This window comes from Octopus bimaculoides, chromosome 9 (genome assembly GCF_046866305.1).
Source record: "Octopus bimaculoides isolate indiv1 chromosome 9, ASM4686630v1, whole genome shotgun sequence".
NCBI lineage: Eukaryota > Metazoa > Mollusca > Cephalopoda > Octopoda > Octopodidae > Octopus > Octopus bimaculoides.
In genome coordinates, this window is record NC_142936.1 from 1,071,950 (window position 1) to 1,098,240 (window position 26,291).

Consider the following 26,291-nt stretch of genomic DNA (forward strand, 5'->3'; position numbering starts at 1 on the left):
CGTCAGAAAATAACGTTTGAGCATAAAACAAATAGAATATTTAGGCCTGATGTGATCAGTTTAAATGCTAAAAGGATAAGCACACATCACTGCTGTCTAAAAGCATTTGGTTGAATGCTTAAGGGTTAAAATACTGTTATTTGTAGGCAGAGAAGAACAACAATTGCTGAGATTCCAGGTTTTAAAATACTTTTGCTTTCCAAATATCATTGCCATGATCTCTCCCACAACTCTGATGATGATGATGGTCACTGCTGCTGCCATTTTTTTTTTGTCCATTTTCTTCAAGGTTTGCTCTTAGCTTTCATCTCTTCTTCATGTCATAACTTTGGTAATTTCTTTGTAAAGGTTTCCTGGTTCCCTTTTTTCTTATTTCTTTTTGCTTTTCTTTGCTTTATAAAATATTCTTGAAAACTAAGAAATTGTGATCAAAATTTAGTTGTTTTGGCAGAGAACCAGACAGACCGTCTTTGAGAGCTGAGGAACATGCTTCCAACGATTTTCCAAGAATATAAATAAACATGATGGGTCCTCCCTCTTTTTCTTTCCCCTTTTTTATAGCACTTTGATTACTGGCCAATTGGACTGATTTTTGTACTTAAAATGTAGCTGCAATCTTTTCTGTAAATAAACAGTGATGATGATGATGATGATGATAATGATGGTCTTGTTGTTGTTGTTGGTGTTGGTGGTAGTGCTTAACCTTTGCAGAAGACCAGACTTTCTTTTGGTTTTTTTAAGGAAGCAGCTTCGTTGATTGATTCAACTTCCATGTCTGGCTCTGCTTACTTTATTGACTTCTGACAAATGAAAAAGGAAAAGTCAACTCTGAAAGAATTTCACCACAAAATCCATATAAATGAAATGGAATCCTGCTGTATTATTATTATTATTATTATTGTTATTACTTTCCAGGAACCGACTTATTCTTTCTTACATTTAGGATCTCATAGAATTCAATGCATGTACAACGTGAGACCAAATTTATAGTGTTCTATATAAATTTACAAAGCACAGGAGTGGCTGTGTGGTAAGAGGTCTACTTCCCAGCCACATGGTTCTGGGTTCAGTCCCACTGTGTAGCACCTTGGGCAGGTGTCTTCTACTATAGCCTTGGGCTGACTAAAGCCTTCTGAATGGATTTTGTTAACAGAAACTGAAGGAAGTCCATCATATATATATGTATGTGTGTGTTTATCCTCCACCACTGTTGACAACTGCTGTTGGCATGTTTATGTCCCCTTAACTTAGTGGTTCAGTAACAGAGATCAATAGAATAAGTACCAGGGTTAAAAAAAAAAAACGTACTGGGGGTCAATTTGTTTGACTCAAAATTCAAGATCGTGCCCCAGCATGACTGTGGTCTAATGAATGAAACAACTAAAAAAAAAGAAAAGCAAATATATTAATTAGTTGTTTTGGCTTAATTACTTTCTCATTGTGCCTCTCTTTTTGCTGCCTGCCTGCATCTGTTCTTTAATATACAAGTGATTTTGTAATAATCAAATCTCCATCTTAGAAATGACATAGAAAGAAGCTTCATCTCTCTGAAGGGTTAAAATCTATCCTATCTACAGCAGAAGACTTTAAGTTTTAACCTGTGTGTATTTTATGTTGGAGACTGAACTCTCTGTCCACTTGGTGACTTTGCATTGGGAGGTTGGAGTCTGTAGAGAAAGAGAGAGAGAGAGTTAGAAAGGTTTGGGTTGTCCGTAAATTGAATCACGTTCACTGGCATTCTTGTACATGTCCAGGTCAGAAATGTATTCGTTTCCCATTGCAGTGGAATCGGTGATTAACATTTCAATTAACCTCTTCTGACTTCAGTCAAACAACTACAAACATTTACCATCTTGATGGCAGCTATTCACCCAGCTTGCTGACTACCTGTGACATAAACGAAAAGAATTTATATTACAAGTTTCTCCCTTTCTACCTTTTTCTTTACTACTGTAACTTTGCCTGTCTATCTGTCTGTCTGTCTGTCTGTCTGTGTGTCCTCTGCATTTTTACATTTACCTATTTATCTATCTGCCTATGCATACACACACGTCTATACACATAGGCAAAGCATATTTATATACACACTACATATACCTATATTTAGACACTACACATACACCTATATGCACACACATACACATTCTACAAGCACGTATAGATGCACACATAGACCCACGCCTTTATAAAACGCACACACACGCACACATTTACAAAAACATACTCTCCACTCATGTACACACTCACCGAGACAACACCTGCACACACACTCACCGAGACAACACCTGCATACATACACACACACACACACACACACACACACATTAGAGTGTGTGAAAGCAGCAGACATACAATCACACGCTGTGAGTCAATGAAGAATGTTGTTCCTTTTATTTTCTTTCTTCACACACACACACACACACACGCACACACACGCACACACACACACACACACACACACACACACGCACGCACGCACGCACGCACGCACGCACGCACACACGTGCCTCCACATGTGTAAAGAAGGCTGGATCCCAAACGTAAAGCAGCATCACAACATTTTTGTAGCTGAAATCACAACATTCGGGGATTGTGTGTGTGTGTGTGTGAATGTAGTAGTAGTGGTAGCGGCAGCAGTGGTGGGGGTGGGAGCATGCGCTATAACAGCACACTCCTGCATCCACCATTTGTTGGTGGTTCCCTACCCCTGGAGAATGATACCTTTGCACCACTGAGGTGACAACCCTCCAACCCATGGGTCTGTTTGGGTAGTCGTTGCTGGTGGGAGGTTTTACGAGGTCAGAGTGCTGCAACTCCTACTTCAACCACTTTTAGTCCCCCTTTACGACATGCAGAGGGAACGTGGGGTCTATTCTTTGGCTTGCCGGTTCCCACATGGCACGGCTTTCATCAGGGGATTCTGAAAATGAGGCATTTTGAGATATGTGTCTGTGTATATATATATATATATATATATATACACAGGGTGTGGTGAATAAACTGTCATCTAATTTATGCAAAAATGAAAATAACACTGACATCTCATTTTAACAGATATATTTACCAAAATTACATAAAATTTTCTTGAAATACTAAAGAGTAAATTTATTCAATAAAATCGCCATTGGTTCCAACCACGGCCTCCAGATGACTTTGGCATCTCCTGCAACTTTTCTGGACAGGCTCCTTGTTTAAGTTGGTGAATACTGCCATAATCCTTGCCTTCAGTTCATCTTTGGTTCTACAAGGAGTTTTGTTGGTCTCTTGCTCAACTGTGCCCCACAAATAATAATCAAGGGGGTTGCGGTTTGGGCAGTTAGGTGGCCAGATAGGGGTGATGTGGTTGCAGAAATGGTCTGACAGCCATGACTGGGTCCTCCTGCTTGTGTGGCAGGGTGCCGAGTCCTGTTGCCAGGCACAGGGTCTAACAGCAGCCACCCTCAATGAGATTATTATTACCATCCACTTTTCTAAATGGAAATCTTAAGATGCTTATATATTTGACTCTGTGTCTGGCCATGTCCATCTCAAGCAGTGATTGATTTCTTCGACCAAATCAATATTTCAAAGGTTTAACTAATCTAAACAAAAATATTTAAACCTTCCTTTTTTTTTTTTATCTTTTACTTGTTTCAGTCATTAGATTGTAGTCATGCTGGAGCACACCTTGATGAATCTTAGAGAAATGAATTGACCCCAGAATTTATTTATTTTTTAAAAACCAGTTACTTGTTCTATCAGTCTCTATTGCTGAACCGCTCAGTTATGGGGATGTAAACACACCAACACCGGTTATCAAGCAGCAGGGGAGTCAAACACATACACACGCACGTGCGTGATGAGTATCTTCCAGTTTCTGTCTGCTGAGTCCACTGAGAAGGCTTTGGTTGGCCTGAGGCCAAACAGTAGAAGACACCTACCCAAGGGTGCCATGCAGTGGGACTGAAACTGGAACCACGTGGCTGGGAGGCAAACTTCTTACCGTACAGCCACACATTGCATCTATAAATATAAATATAAATATATAAATATTCGTCTAACTGTAGCAATACATCAACGATTGCCTTGTATCTAACTCCCCCCCCCCATGCTCTTTACATTCTAAATACTGATGATAGCTGTGTGAAGATAAACTAAAATAATGATGTCCGTTCATGTGATTAAATTCCCTCAGGCCATGTGACTCGATTTCTTGGAATTGTCTGAACAAGTCACTTAATTATTTCTAATTTCATGCTCAGTCACTGACCAAGATAATTTGGAGAAGTGGGTCATTCTTACATTGGACTTTCTTTGGTAGCATCTGTTTAAATGCAGAATTGCAAATATATATGACAGAAGAATCCTGTTCCTAACAACTACCACCACCACCACCACCATCACCACAGTATGTGTGTGTTGAACGTTTTGCTGCTAATACAAAGAATTGATTTGCAATAAGCTTCCTGAAGAACCTAATTTGACTGTCACCAGAATTAATCTGTTGATGGAGATAAAAGTTAATTTGTCACCTGCTCTATCTGGCAGCAATGTGTGCACGCATGCAAGCACACACACACACACACAGAGCAAGACAAATAAAGAAACAAATGGTTACTTGCTAATGGAATTGATTTTAATATTGACTTGTTTTTATATCTTTGTCTTCTTTTCATTATTATTATTATTATTATTATTATTATTGTGCTGGCAATGCTCAGGTTCCAACAGGTCTGCAAATCAATAAAATGTCTTTTGCCGTTTCTGACAAAACAAGCAAAAATGAACATTTGTCTGTTTTTGTTGTTGTGGTTGTTATTGTATGTGTGGGTGGGTGGACGGGAAAGTGTCTGTTGCTGTCCTTCAGTTCCAAACTCAAGTGTTGTCCCCAGAGGCTACTAAATCCCACCATTGTGACCTCATTGCTGCCGCCACTACCACCATGGCCACCACCACTATTTCCACTGTTCTCATCACAGGATACCACCACCACTTCCATTGAAATCTCTGTCCCACCAGCCGAGTCCTCTCTCTCTCTCTCTCTCTGCCACTGTCACAGATCTTTGGTGATTTAAGAACAGGAGAGACAGCACAATAAGGCAGTCCTGTCTTGTCTTGTTCTTCTGCTCTTCAACCTTAAACATGGGCAACAGAACAAGACAAGACAGGACAGAATAATAAGCAACAAAATGCCTGGAGAACAGACTCAAGTTCACTGGTGCAGGTGTGGCTGTGTGCTAAGAAGCTTGCTTCCCAGTCGTGTGGTTCTGGGTTCAGTTCCACTGTGTGGCACCTTGGGCAAGTGTCTTTTACTATAGCCTGGGGTCGACCAAAGAAGCCTGTTGTGTGTGTGTCTTTGTGTCTGTCGTCCCTCCCCAATGCTTGCCAACCAGTGTTAGGGTGGAGTTTGCCACCATAACATGGCAGTCCTGGTTTAGGATGAATGTTGCTGTAATTTAGCCCCAGGAAACATCGTCTCCAGCTGGCTATACAACACGCTCGGTGTCCTTATATTTTCGAACAAGGGAATCGAGCACCCCCACTCAGCTCAAAACAATATCCAGAAATTGCGATCTCCAGGTTATTTCCGTTCATTCGTCCTAAACCAGGACTGCCATGTTATGTTGGCAAACAATCTTTGCCCCAAAGCACTGTGGCTGAATATCTCTCGGGAGACTCAAGAATAGTGATTTTCAGTGTTAGGGTGTTTGCACCCCTTTAACTTCAACAAATGAGATTGGGAGATTAAGTGCCGGGTTTAATAAAAATATAAGGACTTGGGCTGATACATTAATGTCCTTCTTTTTGCCTCTCCTTCTAGATTCATGCTTTTTCTTTTTAAAGACAATACTCTATGATTAAAAGTGAATTTGACTGCCATTTCTTGCATGCCAAACAACCAGATAGAGGCTTCTATGTCAGCTCATGGGAAGAGCTTCGGAGGGGGAGGGGGAGAGTGTTGGGTGGGGGTTACATCAGAAAAGTTGGAGGAGGACAAGGAGGTGCTCCATGCCCCCACCCTCCCTTTTTGCTGCTACCACCACCACCACTACCACCAGTTGTGAGAAGTGTTGTTGGTATTTGAGGTTACCTGGTCGGTTGGAGTTGAGAAGACATGAAGATATTTGCCTTGGAGACAGGAGGTGGTGGTGGTGGTGGTGGTAGTGGTTGGTGGCAGTTGGTGGTGGTGGTCATAGTATTGCTCTGCAAACAAATCTAGGGTGGTGTTCTTGATTCTTGTTTGTTTATTCTTGTGAAATTAGCTGTCACTCACTCAAAACTTCAACCCTGAAATGAATCTATCTTTGCAGTTTCTTACCTTCTTGATATTTCTTTTCATTTTCCCCTCCAAATTAATTCAGATCTTTTAACACTTTCCCCCCATTTTCCACGTCACATGTTTTGCATTTCCATTTTTTTTTGCTTTTATTTCTATTCTCCCCATCGTTTCCTAGATTTCTCCTTTTATTTTCTCTTTCTGCTTAACCCCTCTTTCTCTTTTTCCCCCCTAATTCTTATTTCATTGTCTCCTGTTTCTTTTAGTTTTCTGACTCTTGAAGCTCTCTTAAAAATCATTGAGTGTTTCATTAGAAATGAAATCGCCAACTGGGTAAGGATTTGAACTCTAAGCTCATATAATGCCTCAAGTATAAATCTACTCTAGCTGTTTGGGGTGTGTGTGTGTGTGGTGTTGTTGTCACCGAGTGAACATATATTCAAAGGGAATCTAGCCATGACCATCATGTTTACCAAAGGTTACATTATTCATTAAGTCCATGGTTGGGTATGATTTGAAAGAGACTTGGCTGGTATTTCTAGCAAGTTGCATGACCACATAGAGGCTCTCTCATAGGGTTGCGCTTATGATGTTGTTGTTTAGTCCTAGGTCATCCTAGATTCTGTAGTTCAAGGGCATTCCACTCATGACCAGTCCATCTAGCACAACATTATCCAGTATGTCCTTCCTTGATTTGAGGGTAATTAAGGGCAAATTCATTGAGTATTTTTATGCTCTTCAGGTCACTCAGTTGTTGAGGCAGGCACCAGATCTTCTGATAGTGTTACTTGCTTTAAATTGTTATCTAATCTAAGAGAGAAACATTCTTCCTACCATCTGTTGAATCATGAAGCTGGAGCTAAATCTCAGCTTTGACTCTGTGTGTAGGTGTGTGTGTGTGTGTGTGTATTCAACCCTTTTATTACAATTTTTCTCTTAAAATACATTAATTTTGAAAATGATGAAGAATTTAGTAAAATGACTGTCATTACTAACATTATTTACATATGACCCTGGGCATATGGCGTGATGGGTTAAGAGCCATGGCTACGGTCTCACTTGGCTTGCTGGGTCTTCTCAAGCACAGCATGTCTGCAAAGGTCTCGCCCACTGGTCATTGCCTCAGTAATAATAAGAGTAATAAAATATTGTTTCTTTCCAAAACGGGTGACACTATAATAATGTGAGGATGTGGTATTCATACCTTTCCTAAATCTACTGACAAAAAAGAAACAGAGGCCATTGCAACCCACCATGGAAACCATGTTTACCAAGAAACCCTTTGCTATACAGAACTGTTTACTTACAAGTGTTCTCTCTTACACACACACACACACACACACACACACCCATCTCTCTTTCTCTCTCCCTCCGCCTGTCTGGCTCATACACACACACACACTTGCCACTGTCTGAATTCCAACAAGGGAGTCTTTATTACTACACTGGAGCCAGAGTCTGGCTCCCTGTTGCCAAGGAAACATACACACGCAAGACATAGATGCATTGATATAAGCACAACACACACACACACACACGTATAAATATGAAGGAAATGCCAAAATGGAGGCCAGAGAACTGCACAGTTTCAAAACACTTAAAGTGTCACTGACAAATCTGTTTTCTTTTTTCAGACATACAAGTGTAAGAGGGGGTGGAAATAGGGGGTGGGGTAGATGAGTTAATGAGGCTCTATGTAAGGGTGCAATATCTTTCAAACATCTAATGTAATAAATGTTTTTGTTGAGATTAGCCCCGTGTGGTGGACTGAAATGTTGTTGGTTCTGCGGGGTCATGGCTGCTGAAAAGGGGTCACACTTCACTTTATCGGCTCACTTGCCTCTATTTTGGGCTCGCTTTAACAGACTCTGTGTCTTCTGTGTGTGTGTGTGTGTGTATCAATGTTTACATATACATTTGAGATCATGTGATATCTAATGCCTCTATACTAATATGCATGTGTAATGTGTCTACACCCACACTTACATATATAATAAGTACCTACCTACATTTTATATATGTAGATGTATGCAGGAGTGTAACTGAGTCATAAACTTTGCAGTTATAAAACCTGTGGGTTCAGTCCCAGATTTTGCATCTTACACTAGTGTCTACCACTTCCATGGGTTGGGTCAACCCAATCCAAGGAAGTATGACAGAACATTATGGAAGGTCGTTGGCTGTCAATCAGCAATGTCTGTGCATGTGTCTCTGGATAGTATGAAATCAGGGATTATTTACATTATTTACATTTGACGGATATTTGTCCTCATTTTGTTTGTTGTTAACACAACGTTTCGGCTGATACACCCTCCAGATCTCCCTCAATGCCATAGCAACCAAGGCAGGCAGGTGCAGCCCACCCCAACCTTTGGGATGGCTGGTGCCCATTCTCCTTTGCTATCGAGAGGCTTTTTTGGAGCTGGGTTTTCTATGGGGAGCATGCTCTTGCTTACCCCCAACCCCAGTTTCTAGGCATGAGTGGTCCCGAGACCAAGGCCTCTACCACGATTTTTAAGAAATGTGGTGGAAAACTAACTCAGAAAGGTAGGGACACTACTCCCTGAGACCCCTTTTGGAGCCCCCCCCCACCTACATTTGACGATGGGTTCTAATTGAGGCCCAGAACCAGTGATTGTGTAAACATTGGTTAGTTGATGCCATCAACCTCAATAGGTAACTGGTACTTTATTTCATCGATGCCCAAAGAATAAAAAGATTAAGGTTATCTTAATGGGATTTGAACTCTGAATGTAAAAAGGAAATCTCTTTAATGATTCAGCTAATCCTCATTTTACATTTCGATCCCTGGTTTCCCATCCATGCAAGAAGTGCAAAACATTGTTCTAACTGGTTCCTCAAACATATTGAGAAGAGCTTTGCTGCTGTGAGGACAATTTTAACCCATGGAAAGTTTTTCTTTGTTTTCTTTCACATAACTTTGTAAACAAACAATCTGGTGTGTTTATTTGACTTGTGAATGTATACAGTGAGTTTTTTTGCCCTAGGTGTCAGGAAGGCACCCAGCAAGAAATAGACTAATTTGAAAAAAGAAAAATCCATGATGATAATGATGATGATGGCTACAAGTTTTGGCACAAGGCCAGCAATTTTGGGGTAAGGGGTCAGTTGATACTCTTGACCCCAGTACTTGACTGATACTTTACTGACCCTGAAAGAATGAAAGGCAAAGTCAACCTTAGTGGCATTTGAACTCACAACATAACAGTGGAAGAAATATTGCTAAGCATCTTGTCTGCTGTGCTAACGATTCTATCAGCTCCATGCCTTTGTCATGATAATAATAATGTTTCAAAATTTGGCACAAAGCCAGCAATTTTGAGGGGAAGAGGCACATGACCCCCCTCCCCCGTAACTTGATTGGTTACTTTATCATCTCCCCTCCTCTACCTGAAAGAAAATGAAATGTAGAATCGACCTATAATAATAATAAGGATGATGAAAGAAATGTATGTAGAAGTAAAAATAATTTGACCTAACACCTGGTTTCTGTTCAAAGCCGTCCTCTCTGGTGATTGAACCTGTAATGCGTTTTATAAGATTGTTGTTATTGGTTGGTCTTGTTACCAAGGAAGGAGAAAAAGAAAGGAGAAAAAGACAAGAAACCATTTAAAGATCAATGACATGGGAATCCTTGGAATGTTTAACAAGTTACATGACATGTTGGAATGGTTTATTTATCAAGGAAAGATGTTGTTGTTGATGTCTGCATGGCTGCTGGTCTCCTGACAGACATTAACATCTTATTCTTTCTCCAAAATAAGACAACCATCTAAAACGTGTGTGTGTGGAGGGTGGGGTGGGGTGCTGATTGCAGGATTAACCTGTGGAATGTCTTCTTCTTCACTGATAGCAGCTGATTCACATCAAATAGTAGATGACCCACTCGACTGCTGTCTGTGTAATATTGTTTATAGACGAAGGGATGATACTACAATAAACGTAGCGTATTAATGTCCAAACCCTGCTGTATGACGAGGAATCTTATGGTAGAGAATCCTCCGCATGCATTCTGGAAGAGCGCCATTTCTCTCCTCTCACAGTTCCTGTCGTTCTGCTAATAGATCTGGCAAGGGAGATAACCTTATCATCATTTAATGCCCACTTTCCATGCTGGCATGGGTTGGATGGTTTGACTGAGGTCTGGAAAGCCAGCAGCTGCACCAGGCTCCAATCTGATCTGGCAATTTTTCTACAGCTAGACACCCTTCCTAATGCTAACCACTCCAAGAGTGTAGTGGGTGTATTTTACATGCCACTGGCACAGGAGTCAGTCAAGTGTGACAGAGAAAATGGACATTAAAAGATAATTTGCTAAATCTGGATAAGTTAAGATTCTCAGAACAAAGAACTCAACCGATTCACACGTTACAAATACAACCTGTAAGTGGAACAGTAAAAATATGCAAGACGTTTCTTAAGTTTAAAATGAGACTTTGCTTTAGTTATCAACATTCCAATGATGGAGTTTTGTATCTTTGTAAGAAACCAGCTCCTTCTTCGGAGGAAGAATTTAATTGATTAAAAACAGAAGAGAATATACATGTGTACATGCGTGTGTGCATGCGTGCTTATGTATATTTCAATGTATTTGTTTTGTGTCTTGTCTGATTTCAGTTAAACTGGAAGAGTGGTGGTGGAGTGGGGTGCGGCAGTGGTGGAATGGTAATGATTAGGAACAATTCTAAAGGAATAGTCTCTTGCTTTAGTTGATGCCATAGAAATAGATTGGCCTTCATTTAAATCTTCTTCATTCTCTCCCTCTCTCTCTTTTTCTCTCTCTCTCTTATCTGCTGTACAGTTATTGAGTTTTCAAGTCAAATTATGTAAAATTGTTCTTCTGTTACTTAAATATTAAAAAGTCTTGTATTAATCCTCTGCTCCCCCCCATTCCAACCTGCCCCCCCCCCCCCCCCCCGCCCATACCACACACTCGCTCTACAGTTTCCAGTCTTGTTAACATTAGTGAAACAGCTGTTTAGCATTGTGTTTATATGATGAACAGCTAAAAATAGTTATCAATTGTACTGTTTGTTAGGGGCGGGGCTGTAAGTAAGAATATGGTGGTGGCAACGGTGGTGGTTGTGTTTCTTGGGGTCGTGTGTGTCTGTGTAAGCTAAGCAACTTTTTCTATCAATGAAAAGGAGTTAAATATTTTCCCAAAACAAGAAAATTGTGACAAAAAAAAGAAACAAAAAAACATTATTAATGAAGGGATATTTAGCCATTTGGGTCTTCTCTGGTTATAACATTTTTAATTAAGGTCTTTGCTACATATACTAATTGTCTTAGTTGTAGGGGTTCTTCTGACATAGGATCTTTATTACATTCAATACTTATATAAAAAGCACCTGTGCTGGGACCACATAAAAAGCATCCAGTACACTGTGTAAAGTGGTTGGCATTAAGAAAGGGGCCTCCAGCCATTGAGCCCTTGTGAAAACAGACAATTAGAGCCTAGTGCAGCTTGCTAGCTCCTGTCAAATCATCCAACATGTGGTCAGCATGAAAAGTGGATGTTAAATGATGAGGATGAATGTGATAGGGTCCTCCAACGTGCTTAGTTGTGGCCTTTACAATAATTAGTTTTGGGGTTTTCTCTAGCCCTTTGACTTGCCAATTAGCTTTTCTAAATGCAATATTGTCACTGTTTTACGTTCTCAGATGTTGCCTTATCACCACAGAACTAGTCTTTTAGGCCCTAACACGTCCTAGTAACAGAAACATCCTATCTTCTAATGCATTGTCTAGACATAGACAGTCTTCTCCAATCCTGGCTGAATTTGAACTCGGAATGTAAAGACAGATGAAATGCCACTAAGCATTTCGCCTGGCGTGCTAACGACTCTGCAGTTCAGCAAAGAAACAAAAACAATAAACGATAGACTATGTACCAAGCTAAGAAAAAATAGGGGCTGACGTTGATCCATTCAGCTAAAGTTCTTCAAGGTGCTGCCCCAGCATGGCTGCGGCCTAATGACTGAAACAAGTGAAAAAAAATTCTAATAATTTTTTTTTGTTAATGAAACATGTAAATTGGTGTAAGTAAAACCCTTATAAACGATCTCTCAACTTTTATTATGTGTGTGTGTGTGTGTGTGATCTGGTGTTGCTTTGTTTGTGTCCCTGTAATTTAGCAGTTTGGCCTAACGACCCTAATAGCATAAGCATCAAACTTGATGATTCAAAATAAACCATTTCTTGAAATAAGAACTGGTTTATTTAGATCACCAACTAAACTTTCCAGTGCCCCAGCATGGCCACAATTGAAAGATTGAAATAATAAAAGTAAGAACAAACAGAAAAAAACCCCAAACAAATGTGTTTGTGTTTGTACTCAGTTTTTGAAGTGAACGCCTCCTAGCAGTTTGCCAAAGATGGATTAATAGGAATCCCCCTTTAGCATATTATGGATCGATTAGCATAATACGTAGAAATGATGTGTGTCTGTCTGTCTGTCTCCCTCTCTCTTTCTATGAATGTATCAATTTTTTTCTATGTCTGTGTATCTTATCTTATCTAATCTAATGTGGCTGTTTGCATGCATGCCTGCGCTCTCTTTTGTTGTACTGATGGTAAAACGCTGGTCTACTTCATTCACATTTTGTTGCTGTTGTTGTTTGCTCTGTAACTGCTGGCTCACTTTTATGAAATTGCTGACCTATTTCTGTGAATGGTTGCCTCACAACAACAACAACAACAACAACAACAACAACTAGAGTGCTTCAGCAGCGGTGATGCTATCTAATCTGGATCTGCTAAGCAAATGATTAGAATGATGATGATGACACACACACGCACACGTACACAAGTATGCATGCATACACACATGCTCACAAACACAAACTTACATATGTGTATGCATGAATGTGTGTATGTGTGTGTATATATATATATATGAATATCCATCTCTCTCTCTCTCTATGTATGTGTGTGTGTGTGTGTGTGTGTGTGTGTATATATATATATATATAGATATAGCCACAACCATTGTTTTAGCCACCATTTTTCCATGCTTCCACAAATCAGACAGAATTTAATTTGCCAGATTTTCAATGGGTGGATGCTCTTCCTGTTGTCAACCCTTATCATCTGTTTATAAATTGGTTGATATTTCCTCATATCCAGACATGTTTTCATAGAAGATTGGTAATAAATGACTCTTCTTGTGTAATGGTGATGCTTGCTTGCATCTCTTACAGAATGTCTAAACAAGCAAAACATACACACACACTATTTCCTATCAGTCTTCTCTGGCGGAAAAAGCAGGAATAATTTATGCAAATTCAAACATTGTGGTAATGTTGGCACAAATATATTTTAATACCTGAAAAACCTTATTGTTGGCCAGTCAATTATTTGGTGTCAGGCCTGTAGAAGTAATGGAACTTGTTTGTCAGGCAGATAGACTGAGGCTGTAAATGATGAAATGAGCCGTTTTGCTCACAGTAGCAACAGTTTGTCGAATAAGATTAGTTACTAAGCCAGAAACATGGCAGCATATATCTACACATATACACAAATGTGTCTGCAAGTATGTGTATATGTACATCTGTTAGTGCCATGTATTTATGTATACCTATTAATACATTCAGCTGATTGAATGGACTGGAGCAACATAAAATAAAGTGTCTTGCTCAAGGACACAATGTACCAGCGGGAATTGAACTCTCAACCTTACAATCAAGAGTCAAATGCCCGAACCATTAACCACTCTTTTTTAGAGTGGTGTCATCAAACAACACATTTGCTCTGTTACGCACACGCACACACGCGCACACACACACACACACACACACACACACAGTTCTGCATGTCCAGAGTTACATAATACTTGTAAAGCTGTCCGCATTTCCTGTGATTCGTGTAAGTTTGATATTCCATACATTGTGCACCAACTGGCCTGCAGTTTATTGATGCTGGTGTTGGTTGCTATGGTCACAAATGGTTCCTGATTAGATCATATTAGATTAAAAATCACTTCCATTGAAGACGTCTCCAGACCAGCGCTCACTCACGTCTCCAAACACTGAAGCATTTACCAACGTTGACAAGCTTTCACTTTCATCCTTTTGTCTGCTTTGTTTGATTAATTTTTTGTTATGTTTTTGTATTGTTTGTGCTGGGAATTGCCAAGTGTGTGTGTGGGTGTGTGTGGGTGTGGGGGGGGTGTATTTCCCAATAACCTGGTTTTGAGTTCAGTTCCACCACATGGAACCTTGAGCAAGTGCTGACTTTTATAGACCTGGGTCGATCAAAACCTTCTGAGTGGATTTGGTGGGTGGAAATTAAAAGAATCCTGTTGTGTGTGTGTCTGTGTGTGTGTGTGTGTGTGTGTGTGTGTGTGTGTGTGTGTGTGTGTGTGTGTATGTTTGCTTGCCTTCACATTGTGTGATAGTTGTTAACAAATGTCGTTGTCATGCAAGCTGTATCCTTCATTTCCAATCTTCTGTGAAAACATGTCTGGCCATGGGGCAAATATTACCTTAGTTAGAAACAGGTGAGGGTTGGTGACAGGAAGGGTATCCAACTGTAGAAAATCTGCCTCAACAAAATTCCTCCTGACCCATGCAAGCCTGGGGAAATGCATGTTAAACCAATGATGATGATTAGTCTGAAGGAGGAGTTTGACAGTTTTCAAGTCTTCTTGTTCGGTGAATTAGTGAGATTTCTTCTGTTGATGGTTGAGGAATGGTAACGTTGGCAGAGAGATTGAATTCCAGAAGTGTGTAGAGTTCCAACAATGGATTTACAATGAAGCATCTGTACTGGTGCCATACTGGTTCCACATATAAAGTGCTGGTGCCACATATAAAGCACTCAATACACTCTGTAAAGTGGTTGGCATCCAGCCATATGAACCTTGTCAAAACAGGCAATTGGTACCTGGTGCAGCTCTCCAGCCTTGCCATTTCCTGTCAAACTGTCCACCTCATGCCAGGATGGAAACTGGATGTAGAATTATGATGATGATATGAAACAGTTTGAGAGCCACTGATATACCAAAAATGGGTTGTTCCATCATTGGTTTGGTGCTGATGGAGAAATGGTTATAATGGTTTGGTTCTCAGTGAGAGAGTTGTGTTTTCGAGGAGGGAATTTCATTTTATATTGCCTTGGTTCACTCACATCTGAGGAATAGATACCAGGTTCTTTGGGGATATTTGCTGGAATTGACTGGTATCCTAACCCCCAAGAGACAGATTTATCTCTCATCAGCTAAATCCTGTAAAACTGCTATACATCAGCTCTTTAATGTTTAAGCAGTGTGTGTGTGTGTTGTTTGTTTCATTTACTTTTAATGACTATTACATTAGCTTGGATTGTTGCCATTAATTAGTTGCTAATGAGGCTTGAAATTCCTGAAGAGGATTGTCAGACATTATGATGAAGTAACTATAGCAACAACAATGACAACAACTAAATGTCATTGACCAAAGATGGCAAACTTTGATAAAATTTTTTGGTGAGATTTCTTGATAATCTCTGACTAATGATGCTAGAACTTGGTCAGCATTGATAGTACTATCATTGGTTATGCTGATGATGATGATGTTAGTAGAATTAGTAGCTGTATCATCCAATTAGTCAACCAATTAGTGTCACTGTGGTAAATGTTTTCCAAATGACACTTGGATGTCTAATAGTTATCAGATGAAAAATATTCCTGTTGAAATGTTTAGCAACTTAGCACCTCCACCCGTTGCCCACCCTGAGTCACACTCTACAAACCTAACGTGCGACATTCGTTGTAAGTTGTTTTATTGCAGTTTATTACAAATCTAACAAAAATACTTTCGTTTATAAACGCAGAAGAATAAAAAACAAAAACAAAGTTGAGCCAATCATTGAGCAAAATGTCTAGTTCTGGATGCACAGAGATATAATGGGCTACTCGTTCCACTATATATATATATATATATATATATATATATATAGTGCTGGTGCCATGTAAAAAGCATTCAGTACACTCTGTAAAGTGATTGGTATTAGGAAGGGCATCCGAACGTGGTCAATGCCAGTGCCCCCTGACTGGCTCCCATGCCGGTGGCACGTAAAAAGCACCATCTGAACATGATCGATGTCAGGGCCCTCTGGCTGGCTCCTGTGCCGGTGGCACGTAAAAAGCACCATCCGAATGTGGCTGATGCCAGTACCTACTGACTGGCTCCTGTGCCGGTGGCACGTAAATAGCACCCACTATACTCTCGGAGTGGTTGGCATTAGGAAAGGCCTCCAGATCAGATTAAAGCCTGGTACAGCCGCTGGCTTTCCAGACCTCAGTCAAACCATCCAACCCATGCCAACATGGAAAACGGATGTTAAACGTTGATGATGATGATGATCTGTAGAAACCATGCCAAAACAGACAGTTGGAAGCTGGCCATCTACTGTCAAACCATCCAGCTCATGCCAGCATGGAAAAATATATGTTAAATGATGTCTATTTGTTTAGTTGTGTGTGTGTGTACTTTGCCATGCTATTCAACATTATCAACACACCCCACCGTATTACTGGTACACTATCTCACACTATAGGCTCCAGTCTGCTATCTTGCATCAGACTCTATCATGTGTCAAATTGCTTTGTTTACAGTTTGTCGTGTCAAACTACAAACGAACTCTACGTGGTCAGTCAGCTTGCTAGATATAGAGCCAAACCTCCCTCACAAAAAGGAAGAACATATTGAGCTAGAGGGTCATGGCTGGAATGCCTTTAATCTATTGAATCAGTGCTAAGCTGTGGCTGAAAGAATTCTCACCCTTCTGTTTTAAAAGAGAGGAAGAACACAGACAGTATTGGTTCCAGGTATACAAAAAGACTGGGTGGTCTTAACTGGAAGTACCTTTGATCCTGGGTCTGCTTGATCAAGGCTGACTTGGGGGTTAAACTATAATAACATGGTCTACTTCTCAAGTTCCACCCCTATATATGCAGTCACCAGATTGTACAGGAAGGGGGCCTCATATCTACCCTCTTCTCCCTTCCCACCCACCCCCACTGTTTCACACAGATCACATAACACTTTGACACCATGGTTAGGTAAACTGACAAAGTAAACAGTAACACCTGAGGAAACCTGTAATGATCTGTTTTTGACAATTAATGAGTTTAAACAGCTGGGTGAAATGCGGTAACATCGAACATCGAAGTAAATTGGTTAAAGAAGTACTTGTAGTGAGATTTGAACCAGTGGCTGAACTATTCATTCCCATATCTGAAAGGTTGTTTCAGTTTTACAGTGCAAAGCGATGAACATGAGACATGGACGTTATCAAGTTGTTTTGCATCATAAACAGTGACAGGAAATATGTCCTGTGACCTATTGGTTCCTTGGCCACTTAACATCATCATCATCATCATCATCATCATCACCATCGTTTAACATCCATTTTCCACGCTGGCATGGGTTGAGCGGTTTGACTGAGGTCTGGAAAGCCAGCAGTTACACCTGGCTCCAATCTGATCTGGCAGTGTTTCTACAACTGGATGCCCTTCCTGATGCCAACCACTCTGAGAGTATAGTGGGTGCTTTTTACGTGCTACCGGCACAAGGGCCAGTCAGGCGGTACTGGCAACGACCGCGCTCAAAAGGTGTTTTTTTACCTGCTACCTGCAAAGGAACCAGTCCAGCGGCACTGGCAACGACCACGCTCGAATGTTGTTTTTTATGTGCCAATAATGCGACGCTGGCAACGATCATGCTTGAATGGTGCTTTTTATGTGCCACTGGCACGGAAGCCAATCAGCAGCCCTGGCAACGACCACGCTTGGATGGTGCTTTTAACATTCCACTGGCACGAGTACTCACATATTGAGTCCAGTACATAGAACCATAAACAAATACAAAGCTCTATCTACACGTGTACACACACATACACACACATTTATTGCAACAGATGCAATGATGGTGTTGGTGAGTCAACCAATTTTTATGTAGGTACTTGAGAAATCTGGTATTTGATTTCAAACTTGTTTTATTTATCCGTACTTTCCATGAACTCTTCAATACCATCAAAGCAAAACATGTTCGAACATGAACTGAACATACCAGAAGTGTATAAAAGTGGCCAATTATAAGAGTTGCATAGGATTTTTATCAAACAATGTTGTTGTTTAATGCAGTTAGTTGGATACCAATGTCAAGTGGGATGAAGTAGGCCAATGCGTGTAGAGAGTTTACGTTGAGAAACTGGTCAAAACAGATCCAATTTTCCAGTTGTATTGTGTATGCGTGCGTGCGTGTGTGTGTGTGTAACTGGTGACTGTTACACTTTCTTGACATGCGGTGACAAATTGTATGTGACAGGGGAGGGGGTAAGTATTGTGACTGCCTGGGCAGTTATTCTCTCAACTGCCCAGTCCATCTATGTAGTGTGGTGGTGATGGAGGTGGATAAGGTAGAGAGAGTCCGAGTGCAATATTTGCCATGGTGGTCTGTTGGGTATCTGATGTTGTGGTCAGTGTGGTGAGTGATACTGTCTAATGTATCCTGCTGTTTTTGTTTTTGAGATGGTAAAGTGATTTGAGAGAGATTTGGCTGCTATTATTAGCAAGTTGAGTAAGCAGTAGGGACTTCCTTCTTTGGTTCATGAATTGCTGTTGTAAAAACAGCCGAGTTGCCATTGAAGTTGACAAGCAAGGACTAGCAAGGTTTGTATGTTACAGCCAAATATCTAAGCAAGATGGTTGCCTTGGCTTCTGTTGGCATTTGTATTTTGTATTTGGAGTCATGAAGAAGAAGAAGAATGCCCAGCTGTAAAAATATTTGCTTAAACAACATGTGAAGCCCCAAATTTTCAAAATCCCACCTATTTGATAGCGAGAGAGAGAGAGAGAGAGAGAGAGAGAGAGAGAGAAAGAGAGAGAGCATTGAATCACTGTTTATTAAATCAGTTCAAAGTAATGGTACCTTTGGATTTTCTCTGACAGTGAACTTGTCAACTGTGTGTGTGTGTGTGAAAGGTAAGTCCTCATCTCGACACAGACTGACTCCTTCTCATTGAAACCTCTCTGAGATAGATAAGTGACAGCTACAAGAATTATTTAAAAGGAACATAGCATTAATATAACTTTTGGCCTTCTGTTTATGTTCCTTTTTAACCCTCCTCCTCCTCCTGCAGGAATCAGATATATCCTCTCAAGATCCCATTACCCTCAGTTTTATAAATCAATCTATCATTTGTAGAAGAATGTCATTTTGTGTTGGAATACATCATGTTTATTGAGGCAGTGTGGCAGTGTGACTTGCAGAAATACCAATTCCATTTTCTGGTAGACCTTTAACATCATTACTGGAATAACCATGAAATTCAATTTTGCAGCAATTGGCTAATCACAGGAACCTGATTTCTTTTTGCATGTTTATTTATGCATTTTATCAGATTTGTCTAAATTTTGCAGATCATTCAATCCTTGATAACATGGTAACCTACTTAAAATAATTAATTAGCTTAAGGTTAATATGCTGAACCACTAATTACCTGAGCAAGAATTCAAGCCTGTATTGTGCAAGACTAGTTATATCTCTCTCGTATCATGGATGAAGAGTTATCTCTAGGTGGGACTTGTATATCTGCAAAAGAATGGTTTCACCAAGATTTTAATATCTAATTATGCAACAACTAACTTCCTTATGCTAGTATGAAAAAGAAAATAGGGAGGCAGGGGTGGTGGTGGTGGTTTCCCTTTCCCTAATTCTGTTCTCATATTTTTTCTCAGCATTCTTACTCTAGAAGCAGTCATGCATTTAGGTTTCAGAATCCATAGGAACATGTGTATCTTTTTATCTTTTACTTGTTTCAGTCATTAGATTGCGGCCATGCTGGGGCACCACATTGAAGAATTTTAGGCAAAACAAACTGACCCCTGTTCTTATTTTTATTTTAAGCTTGCGACTTATCTTACTGATAAAAAAAAAAAAAAAATTGTAGGATTTTTTCCTGACTTCTGCCCAGATGTTGGCTACCCTCTACCCAAGGCTCACACTTGAAGCTATTTGTTTACTCTGGCTCCCTGACATTTTGGTGACAGCCACCTCCTGCTCTGTTGGAATGCTGAATAAATTCTTTGGAATTAAATGTGTTTGGTCATCTCTGTTCTAACACGAAACCTCTGGCTTTACTTTCCAATTCCCTTCCCAAAATGTAATGTTCTGCTGTCAGTGCGGGCAAACTGCTTAATGGCATTTTGTCTGTCTGTGTGTTTTGAGTTCAAATTCCACTGAGGTTGACTTTACCTTTCATCCTTTCAGGTCTGGTAAAATAAAGAACCAGTGAAACACTGGGGTCGATGTAATCAACTCCCCCTCCCCCCATCCCTTTGCAGTTGATTGTGTAGACATTAGCAAAATGCTGAAATGAAATAAAAATCATTTTGCAGAAAATTAAGGGTGTCAATGCCCTGAGAAAAATCTTCATTTTTCTCTCTTTCCCTCCTCCTCCTACTCCTCCTGTGGCAATCTCTGCAACCCTCTTTAAACCATTCCAAGTACCCCCCTCCTCTCACTGCATAACTTCTACTCTCATTCAACTTTCTCCTCTCCCCATGCCTCCTGTTTGGCTACCCTCTACCCAAGGCTCACACTTGAAGCTATTTGTTTACTCTGGCTCCCTGACATTTTGGGGACAGCCACCTCCTCCTCCTCCTCCTCCTCCTCCTCCTCCTCCTCCTCCTCCTCCTCCTCCTCCTCCTCCGTTGGAATGCTGAATAAATTCTTTGGAAGTTGTTTAATCCTGGGCCATCGTTCACCAAGCAGATCTACAATCAAAAGCATTCCAAAATCGACCATCTTGCCTGTATATCAGTAGGGTGTGATTTATGGGAGTGCTGACTGCTGTTTCTAGCACAAGTGATCCCATAGAGGCACCTTTGATGGTTGTTGTGATGATGGTAATGATGATGATAGTGTTGGGAGTTGGGGTGTCAGTGATGTTGTTGTGATCCTTCCACTTTTGTTTTTCAATGTAGTCTCTGTGATTCTAGGACAATTTAAGTGGGTGGAGGGGACAGGGGGAGGGTTAGGGCTTAAGAACTGGTAATGTAACCATAGCAATGGTAGGAGATGGTGCAGTGGCAGTCTATACAGAAATAGTGTATAGGTGGTGGTGGTGGTGGGAAGTGTTTGTTATATATTTACTATTTATAGTGGGAAAGGGGCCGTTATATAATGCTGTTATATTAAACATGTTAGGGCGTCTCTTAATGTTTGGATTTCAGAGGAAAGGGGAATTCTCACACTTTGTCAGTGTGTGAGGGGAAGGAGGAGTGCTATGAATTTAGTTTGGAAAGAAAAACATTGAAGGCAGCGAAATTGGTAGAAAATCAGTTTTGGCTCTGTGTGCTTCAGGTTCAAACCCCATCAGTGAACTTTGTCTTTTATCGTTCAATATATAGATTGGTAGGGGTTGGTTAGCAGGTAGGTGATTAGATAGGTAGGTAGGTAGATCTTTTAAAAGAAGCAGCTTATTACAATATTGCAAGACAGAAATATGAATCTCTATTCTCTCTTTCTGTCTCTCTCTCTCTCTCTCCCTCTCTTTCTCCTCTTCTCTCTTTGTCTTTGATAAACACAAATGAATTTCTAAACATGATTGTTAAAAACTTGGTTAAATTATAAAGATATCACCTTCGAAAACTAAAAATTTCTTATTTTCAATAGTTGTGTCTTAATAATTTAACTAAATGCTTTTAGTCAGTGCTATGGACTAACACTCTCCCCTCTAAATTACTGGCCTTCTGCCTAAATCAGAGACCATCCACCTCCTCCTCCTCCTCCTCCTCCTCCTCCTCCTCCTCCTCCTCCTCCTCCTCCTCCTCCTCCTCCTCCTCCTCCTCCTCCTCCTCCTCCTCCTCCTCCTCCTTCTCCTCCTCATTTCGCCTGTCGCTATGTTCTGAGTTCAAATTCTGTTGAGGTCGACTTTGTCTTTCATCCCTTCGAGGTTGATGAAACAAGTACCAGTTGAACACTGGGGGGGGGGGGTCGATAGAATCAACTCATCCCCTCCCCCAAAATGGCTGCCCTTGTGGAAAAATTTAAAACTATTATTATTTCCGTATTTTTCAGAAATTGCTTGTGACTCGATTTCCAGAGAGCTCCTGGTTGGACGACAATGGTGTTGAGGAGACAAGCAACAGTAGTTCAAGCTCGACAGCTACTCAATGCCATTGCGTATATCAAGCAACAGAAACAAATCCCCAACTTGGAGCGCATCACGCGCTACATGCAGCGAGAACACAAAGTTCCTCCCTCCGAAACCCACAAGCAGCTGCAGAATGCAGTCAAAGACAACTTCATCTTTTCTTACACTGCCATTGGCAACAAAGGTTCCAAGACTGGGATGGAACAGAAAGGATACAAGATTTCTGATGAAAGTGAGCTGGTAAGGAATCTTTGTTTTACAATCTCTTTTCCCCTACAAAACTGCTGAGCCGGCAGAACGGTTAGCACGTTGGATGGAATGCTTCCTGGCAGTTCTTCTGACTTTATGTTCTGAGTTTAAAAATCCGTTGAGATCAACTTTACCTTTCATCCTTTCGGGGTTGATAAAATATCAGTCGAGGACTGAGGTCAATATAACTGATTAGCCTCTTGACCCCAAATTTCAGGCCTTTTGTGCCTCTAGCTTGAATGGACGCTGTATCGTTGTTGTAGGTGGGGCCTACAACAGAGTATAAAAACTCTGACACTGGTCCCTGTTTCTAGAGGCTGTTAGGGGCTGTTAGGGTGTGATGGTCACATTACGGACACAAACGTAAGCAACCACTTACAGTGCTAATTTCAATTGTTCTTGTGGAAAACCATTCCACAATGGGTTGAGGTTGGAGGGTCACATCATGTTTGGCAGTGCTTCTGCTTCTGCTGAGAGTTGAAAGTTAGTGTCTTGGCTACTTTGTTTGGCTTTTCCTGACAGTATTTCCACTGCTTTTGGTATAATTACAGATTACCAAAATGACAGGGTGTATGTTTGTATAAGTTTGTGCCTTATTATCATTGAGGGTCCATTTTCCATGCTGGAATGGGTTGGACAGTCTAAGAGGAACTGCCAAGCCACTGGGCTATGATGAGCACCCACTATCATCTTTGGTATGGTTTCTATGGCTGGATGCCCTTCTAATGCTATCCACTTTACAGAGTGTACCGGGTGCTGTTCTCGTGCATATATGTCAGTATGTAGTGTTTCATTAGATGAAATTGCTCAGTTGCCAATGTTCTATTGACCTTGAACAATGAGAGAAGTTGGTTTGTTTCTATCATTTCTGCCACTGTTACATCAGAATGGATTCTCTATCAATGGGTCTCTCAACAACTCCCTTCTATTTTAACTCTAGTCGGCCCTTTACTGCAACTCTTAAACTAATTCAGCGATTGCATTGTTTTTGTATTGTTCTTTGCAGGTTGATGATGGCCACGACTGGTATTGTTTCAAATGCCATGGTCCAGGAGATGTTATTAGCTGCAACAAATGTTGGCGTGTTTTCCATTTAAGTTGCTTTGAAGAAGAAGAATCTTATACTAATGGTCACAAGCACATATGTTATATTTGCAAGGTAAAGAAATTAAATTCAATCTAACAACCCCACCCCCACCCTTTATTTCAGTTTCAGTTTTTAAAAAGAAAGAAGAAAATGTCTGAAATTAGTTTTCCTTGTGAACCGTTTCACATTTTGTGTTTTCTATGACTAACAATATTGAAATAGAATTTTGTTTCACTTCTTCAGTTTCTTTGTTTCATTTCAAAAATTATTTTGTTAGACAAACCAACTTCATGAATCCTATAATTGTAAAAAAATTGAAATATTTCATTATTGGTGGCCTTATTTTAGAGATGAATGCCCCAAAACCCTCTCAGATACTTTTTTTCATCACTTAGAAGAGGAAGTGCAGAACCTGTGATTTTTTTTGTAGGGTTACCAAGGCTGAAATCAACTTGTGGGTTATTCTCAGACCTGATCTCAATATTTACAACCGATTGGGCCCAGTTAAAGACTCTTAAGGACCAGGTGTGGGGGATCAAACTAGTTGACAAATGAGGTCTACCACTCAAGAATATATTTCAGTTTATATGATCAACTTCTGAACTGTTTCCATTCACAAAGTCTGAGGAAGAAGACCCTTACGTAAGGTGCCACACAGTGAGATGATAGCCAGGTGAATATGCAGCGAGCCCTTTAAAAAGCATCCAGTACATTTTGTAAAGTGTTTGGCATTAAGAAAAGTATCCAGCCATAGGAACCGTGGTAGAGAAGACAAATGGAATCTGGTGCGGCTCTCCAGCATGTCAGCTCTTCTCTCAAACCCTCTGATCCATGCCAGCATGGGAAGCAGACATTAAATGATGATGATGATGATGATGAAACAGTTTTCATATTGTTTCTACAGCTCAGTCCATTTGGTTGCTCTACTTTGGAACCAGATCATCAAAGTTTTGTTTCTCACCCCCCCCCCTTTCATGACCAAATTTTATTCCCATTGTTTACTGCTTTGTTGCTCTTGTGGTGAGTGAAAACGACTGCTTTGTCATGTATTTCAGTAAATAAAAAAAAAATCCATAAAATTATTTCCAAACTGTTGCTATATCTTAACCAATATTCTTGTATTCTCTTTCTGTTCCTCTTAGGACATGCAGGTAAACCAATTTCTCAGCATCTATTTTATATGAAAATGCAAATTATTCTCTCTCTCCTTTTTTTTTTTTTGTTTTTGTTGTCTTAGACTTGCACAAACCATGCTGATAATCTGCTTCACCAATTCTTTATGTTTGTGAAGGGTTTTTGCAAGACTCTGTACATTTTTATTCAAGAGGTAAAAGGAAAATAAATGAAAGTAAGAAACAGTAAAAAAAAAAAAAAAGGATTTAAATGCAAAGAAAAAACAAAGAAATAAATATTAATGATAAATTCTAAAATGGGAATATTATACGCTTTCTTGAAGAAAATGGTAAATGGTGTGCTGAATTGACATCGATCATTTATACTGGATGATGATGATGATGATGATGATGATAAAGGTGATGATGATGATGATGATGATGATAAAGGTGATGATGATGATGATGATGATGATAAAATGATAAATAACAAAAATCTTGACTAAAACTAATCATGTCAGTTAATGATCGATTGCAATATTGGTAAAAACATGTTCTTTATCCAATATTTTACTTCTTGAAACTTAGACTTTTTTTTTACATTTAGTTTAATTCTTGCTTTATTTTTATATATAGATTTAAAAAAAAAAATATTATTTGCATCTTTCTTTTTGAAAATCTTTAATTGTCATTTTTTTTCTTCTTCTTCTAATTTTTGTTTGTTTAGCTTTTTTATACCTGCCAATCTGAAAGCTATTTCTGCATTAAATGCACGTTTCCTTTAATTAGTATTTGAATTGTATTAGCAAGGTTTGCCAGTTTTCTTTTAACCCCTGTCTCTAGACTAGGTTTTGCATATTTGCTCAGACCTTCCTTATAAACTTGTGTTGAGTGCAGTCCTCCAGAGTTCTGTTTCTGTTTTGTTTTGCACACTGTCATGTTAATTTACCTCCCACAGCTCTAGAAAACATTTCATATTAAAGTTTAATATGAATTATGATCTATAGAGATTCACAGCTGGCCAAGTGAATGATGTGACAATACATTATAGAAATGGTTAATGTTTCATTTCTCATCACCAGTCTTGTAATGACCATCACTAAATACATTTATCATATGTATAATGTATGTACACACACATATGCATGTATGATTGTTTGTTTGTTTATTTGTTCTATTTTTAATTATTCTTGCAAGGAAGGAGCTGGTCTCTAACAAAGATACAAAGCTCCAGATAATGAAAGCAATGTCACATTTTAAACTTGAAGAAAGTCTTGTATATTTTTACTGTTCCACTTACAGATTGTATTTGTAATATGTGAATCAGTTTGGTTGATTTCTTTGTTCTGAAAACCCTAGTGTGTCTAGATTGTCACTTAGTCATTTACTCACGGAACCAAATGTACCAGTTCTTATTGGTATA

General features: G+C 39.8%; 1 protein-coding gene across 4 annotated transcripts in view; it reads left to right on the plus strand.

Moving 5' to 3' along the window:
- The window catches only part of LOC106871308 (zinc finger MYND domain-containing protein 11), a 104,554-nt gene that overhangs the window by 51,787 nt on the left and 26,476 nt on the right, over positions 1-26,291 (plus strand). For all 4 annotated transcript variants that reach the window (XM_014917711.3, XM_089356944.1, XM_089356943.1 and 1 more), the window contains 2 exons: positions 22,345-22,660; positions 23,676-23,828. In XM_014917711.3, the coding sequence (XP_014773197.1) occupies positions 22,391-22,660; positions 23,676-23,828 (423 nt within the window). In that variant the 5' untranslated portion in view covers positions 22,345-22,390. The remainder of the gene's footprint in view (positions 1-22,344; positions 22,661-23,675; positions 23,829-26,291) is intronic.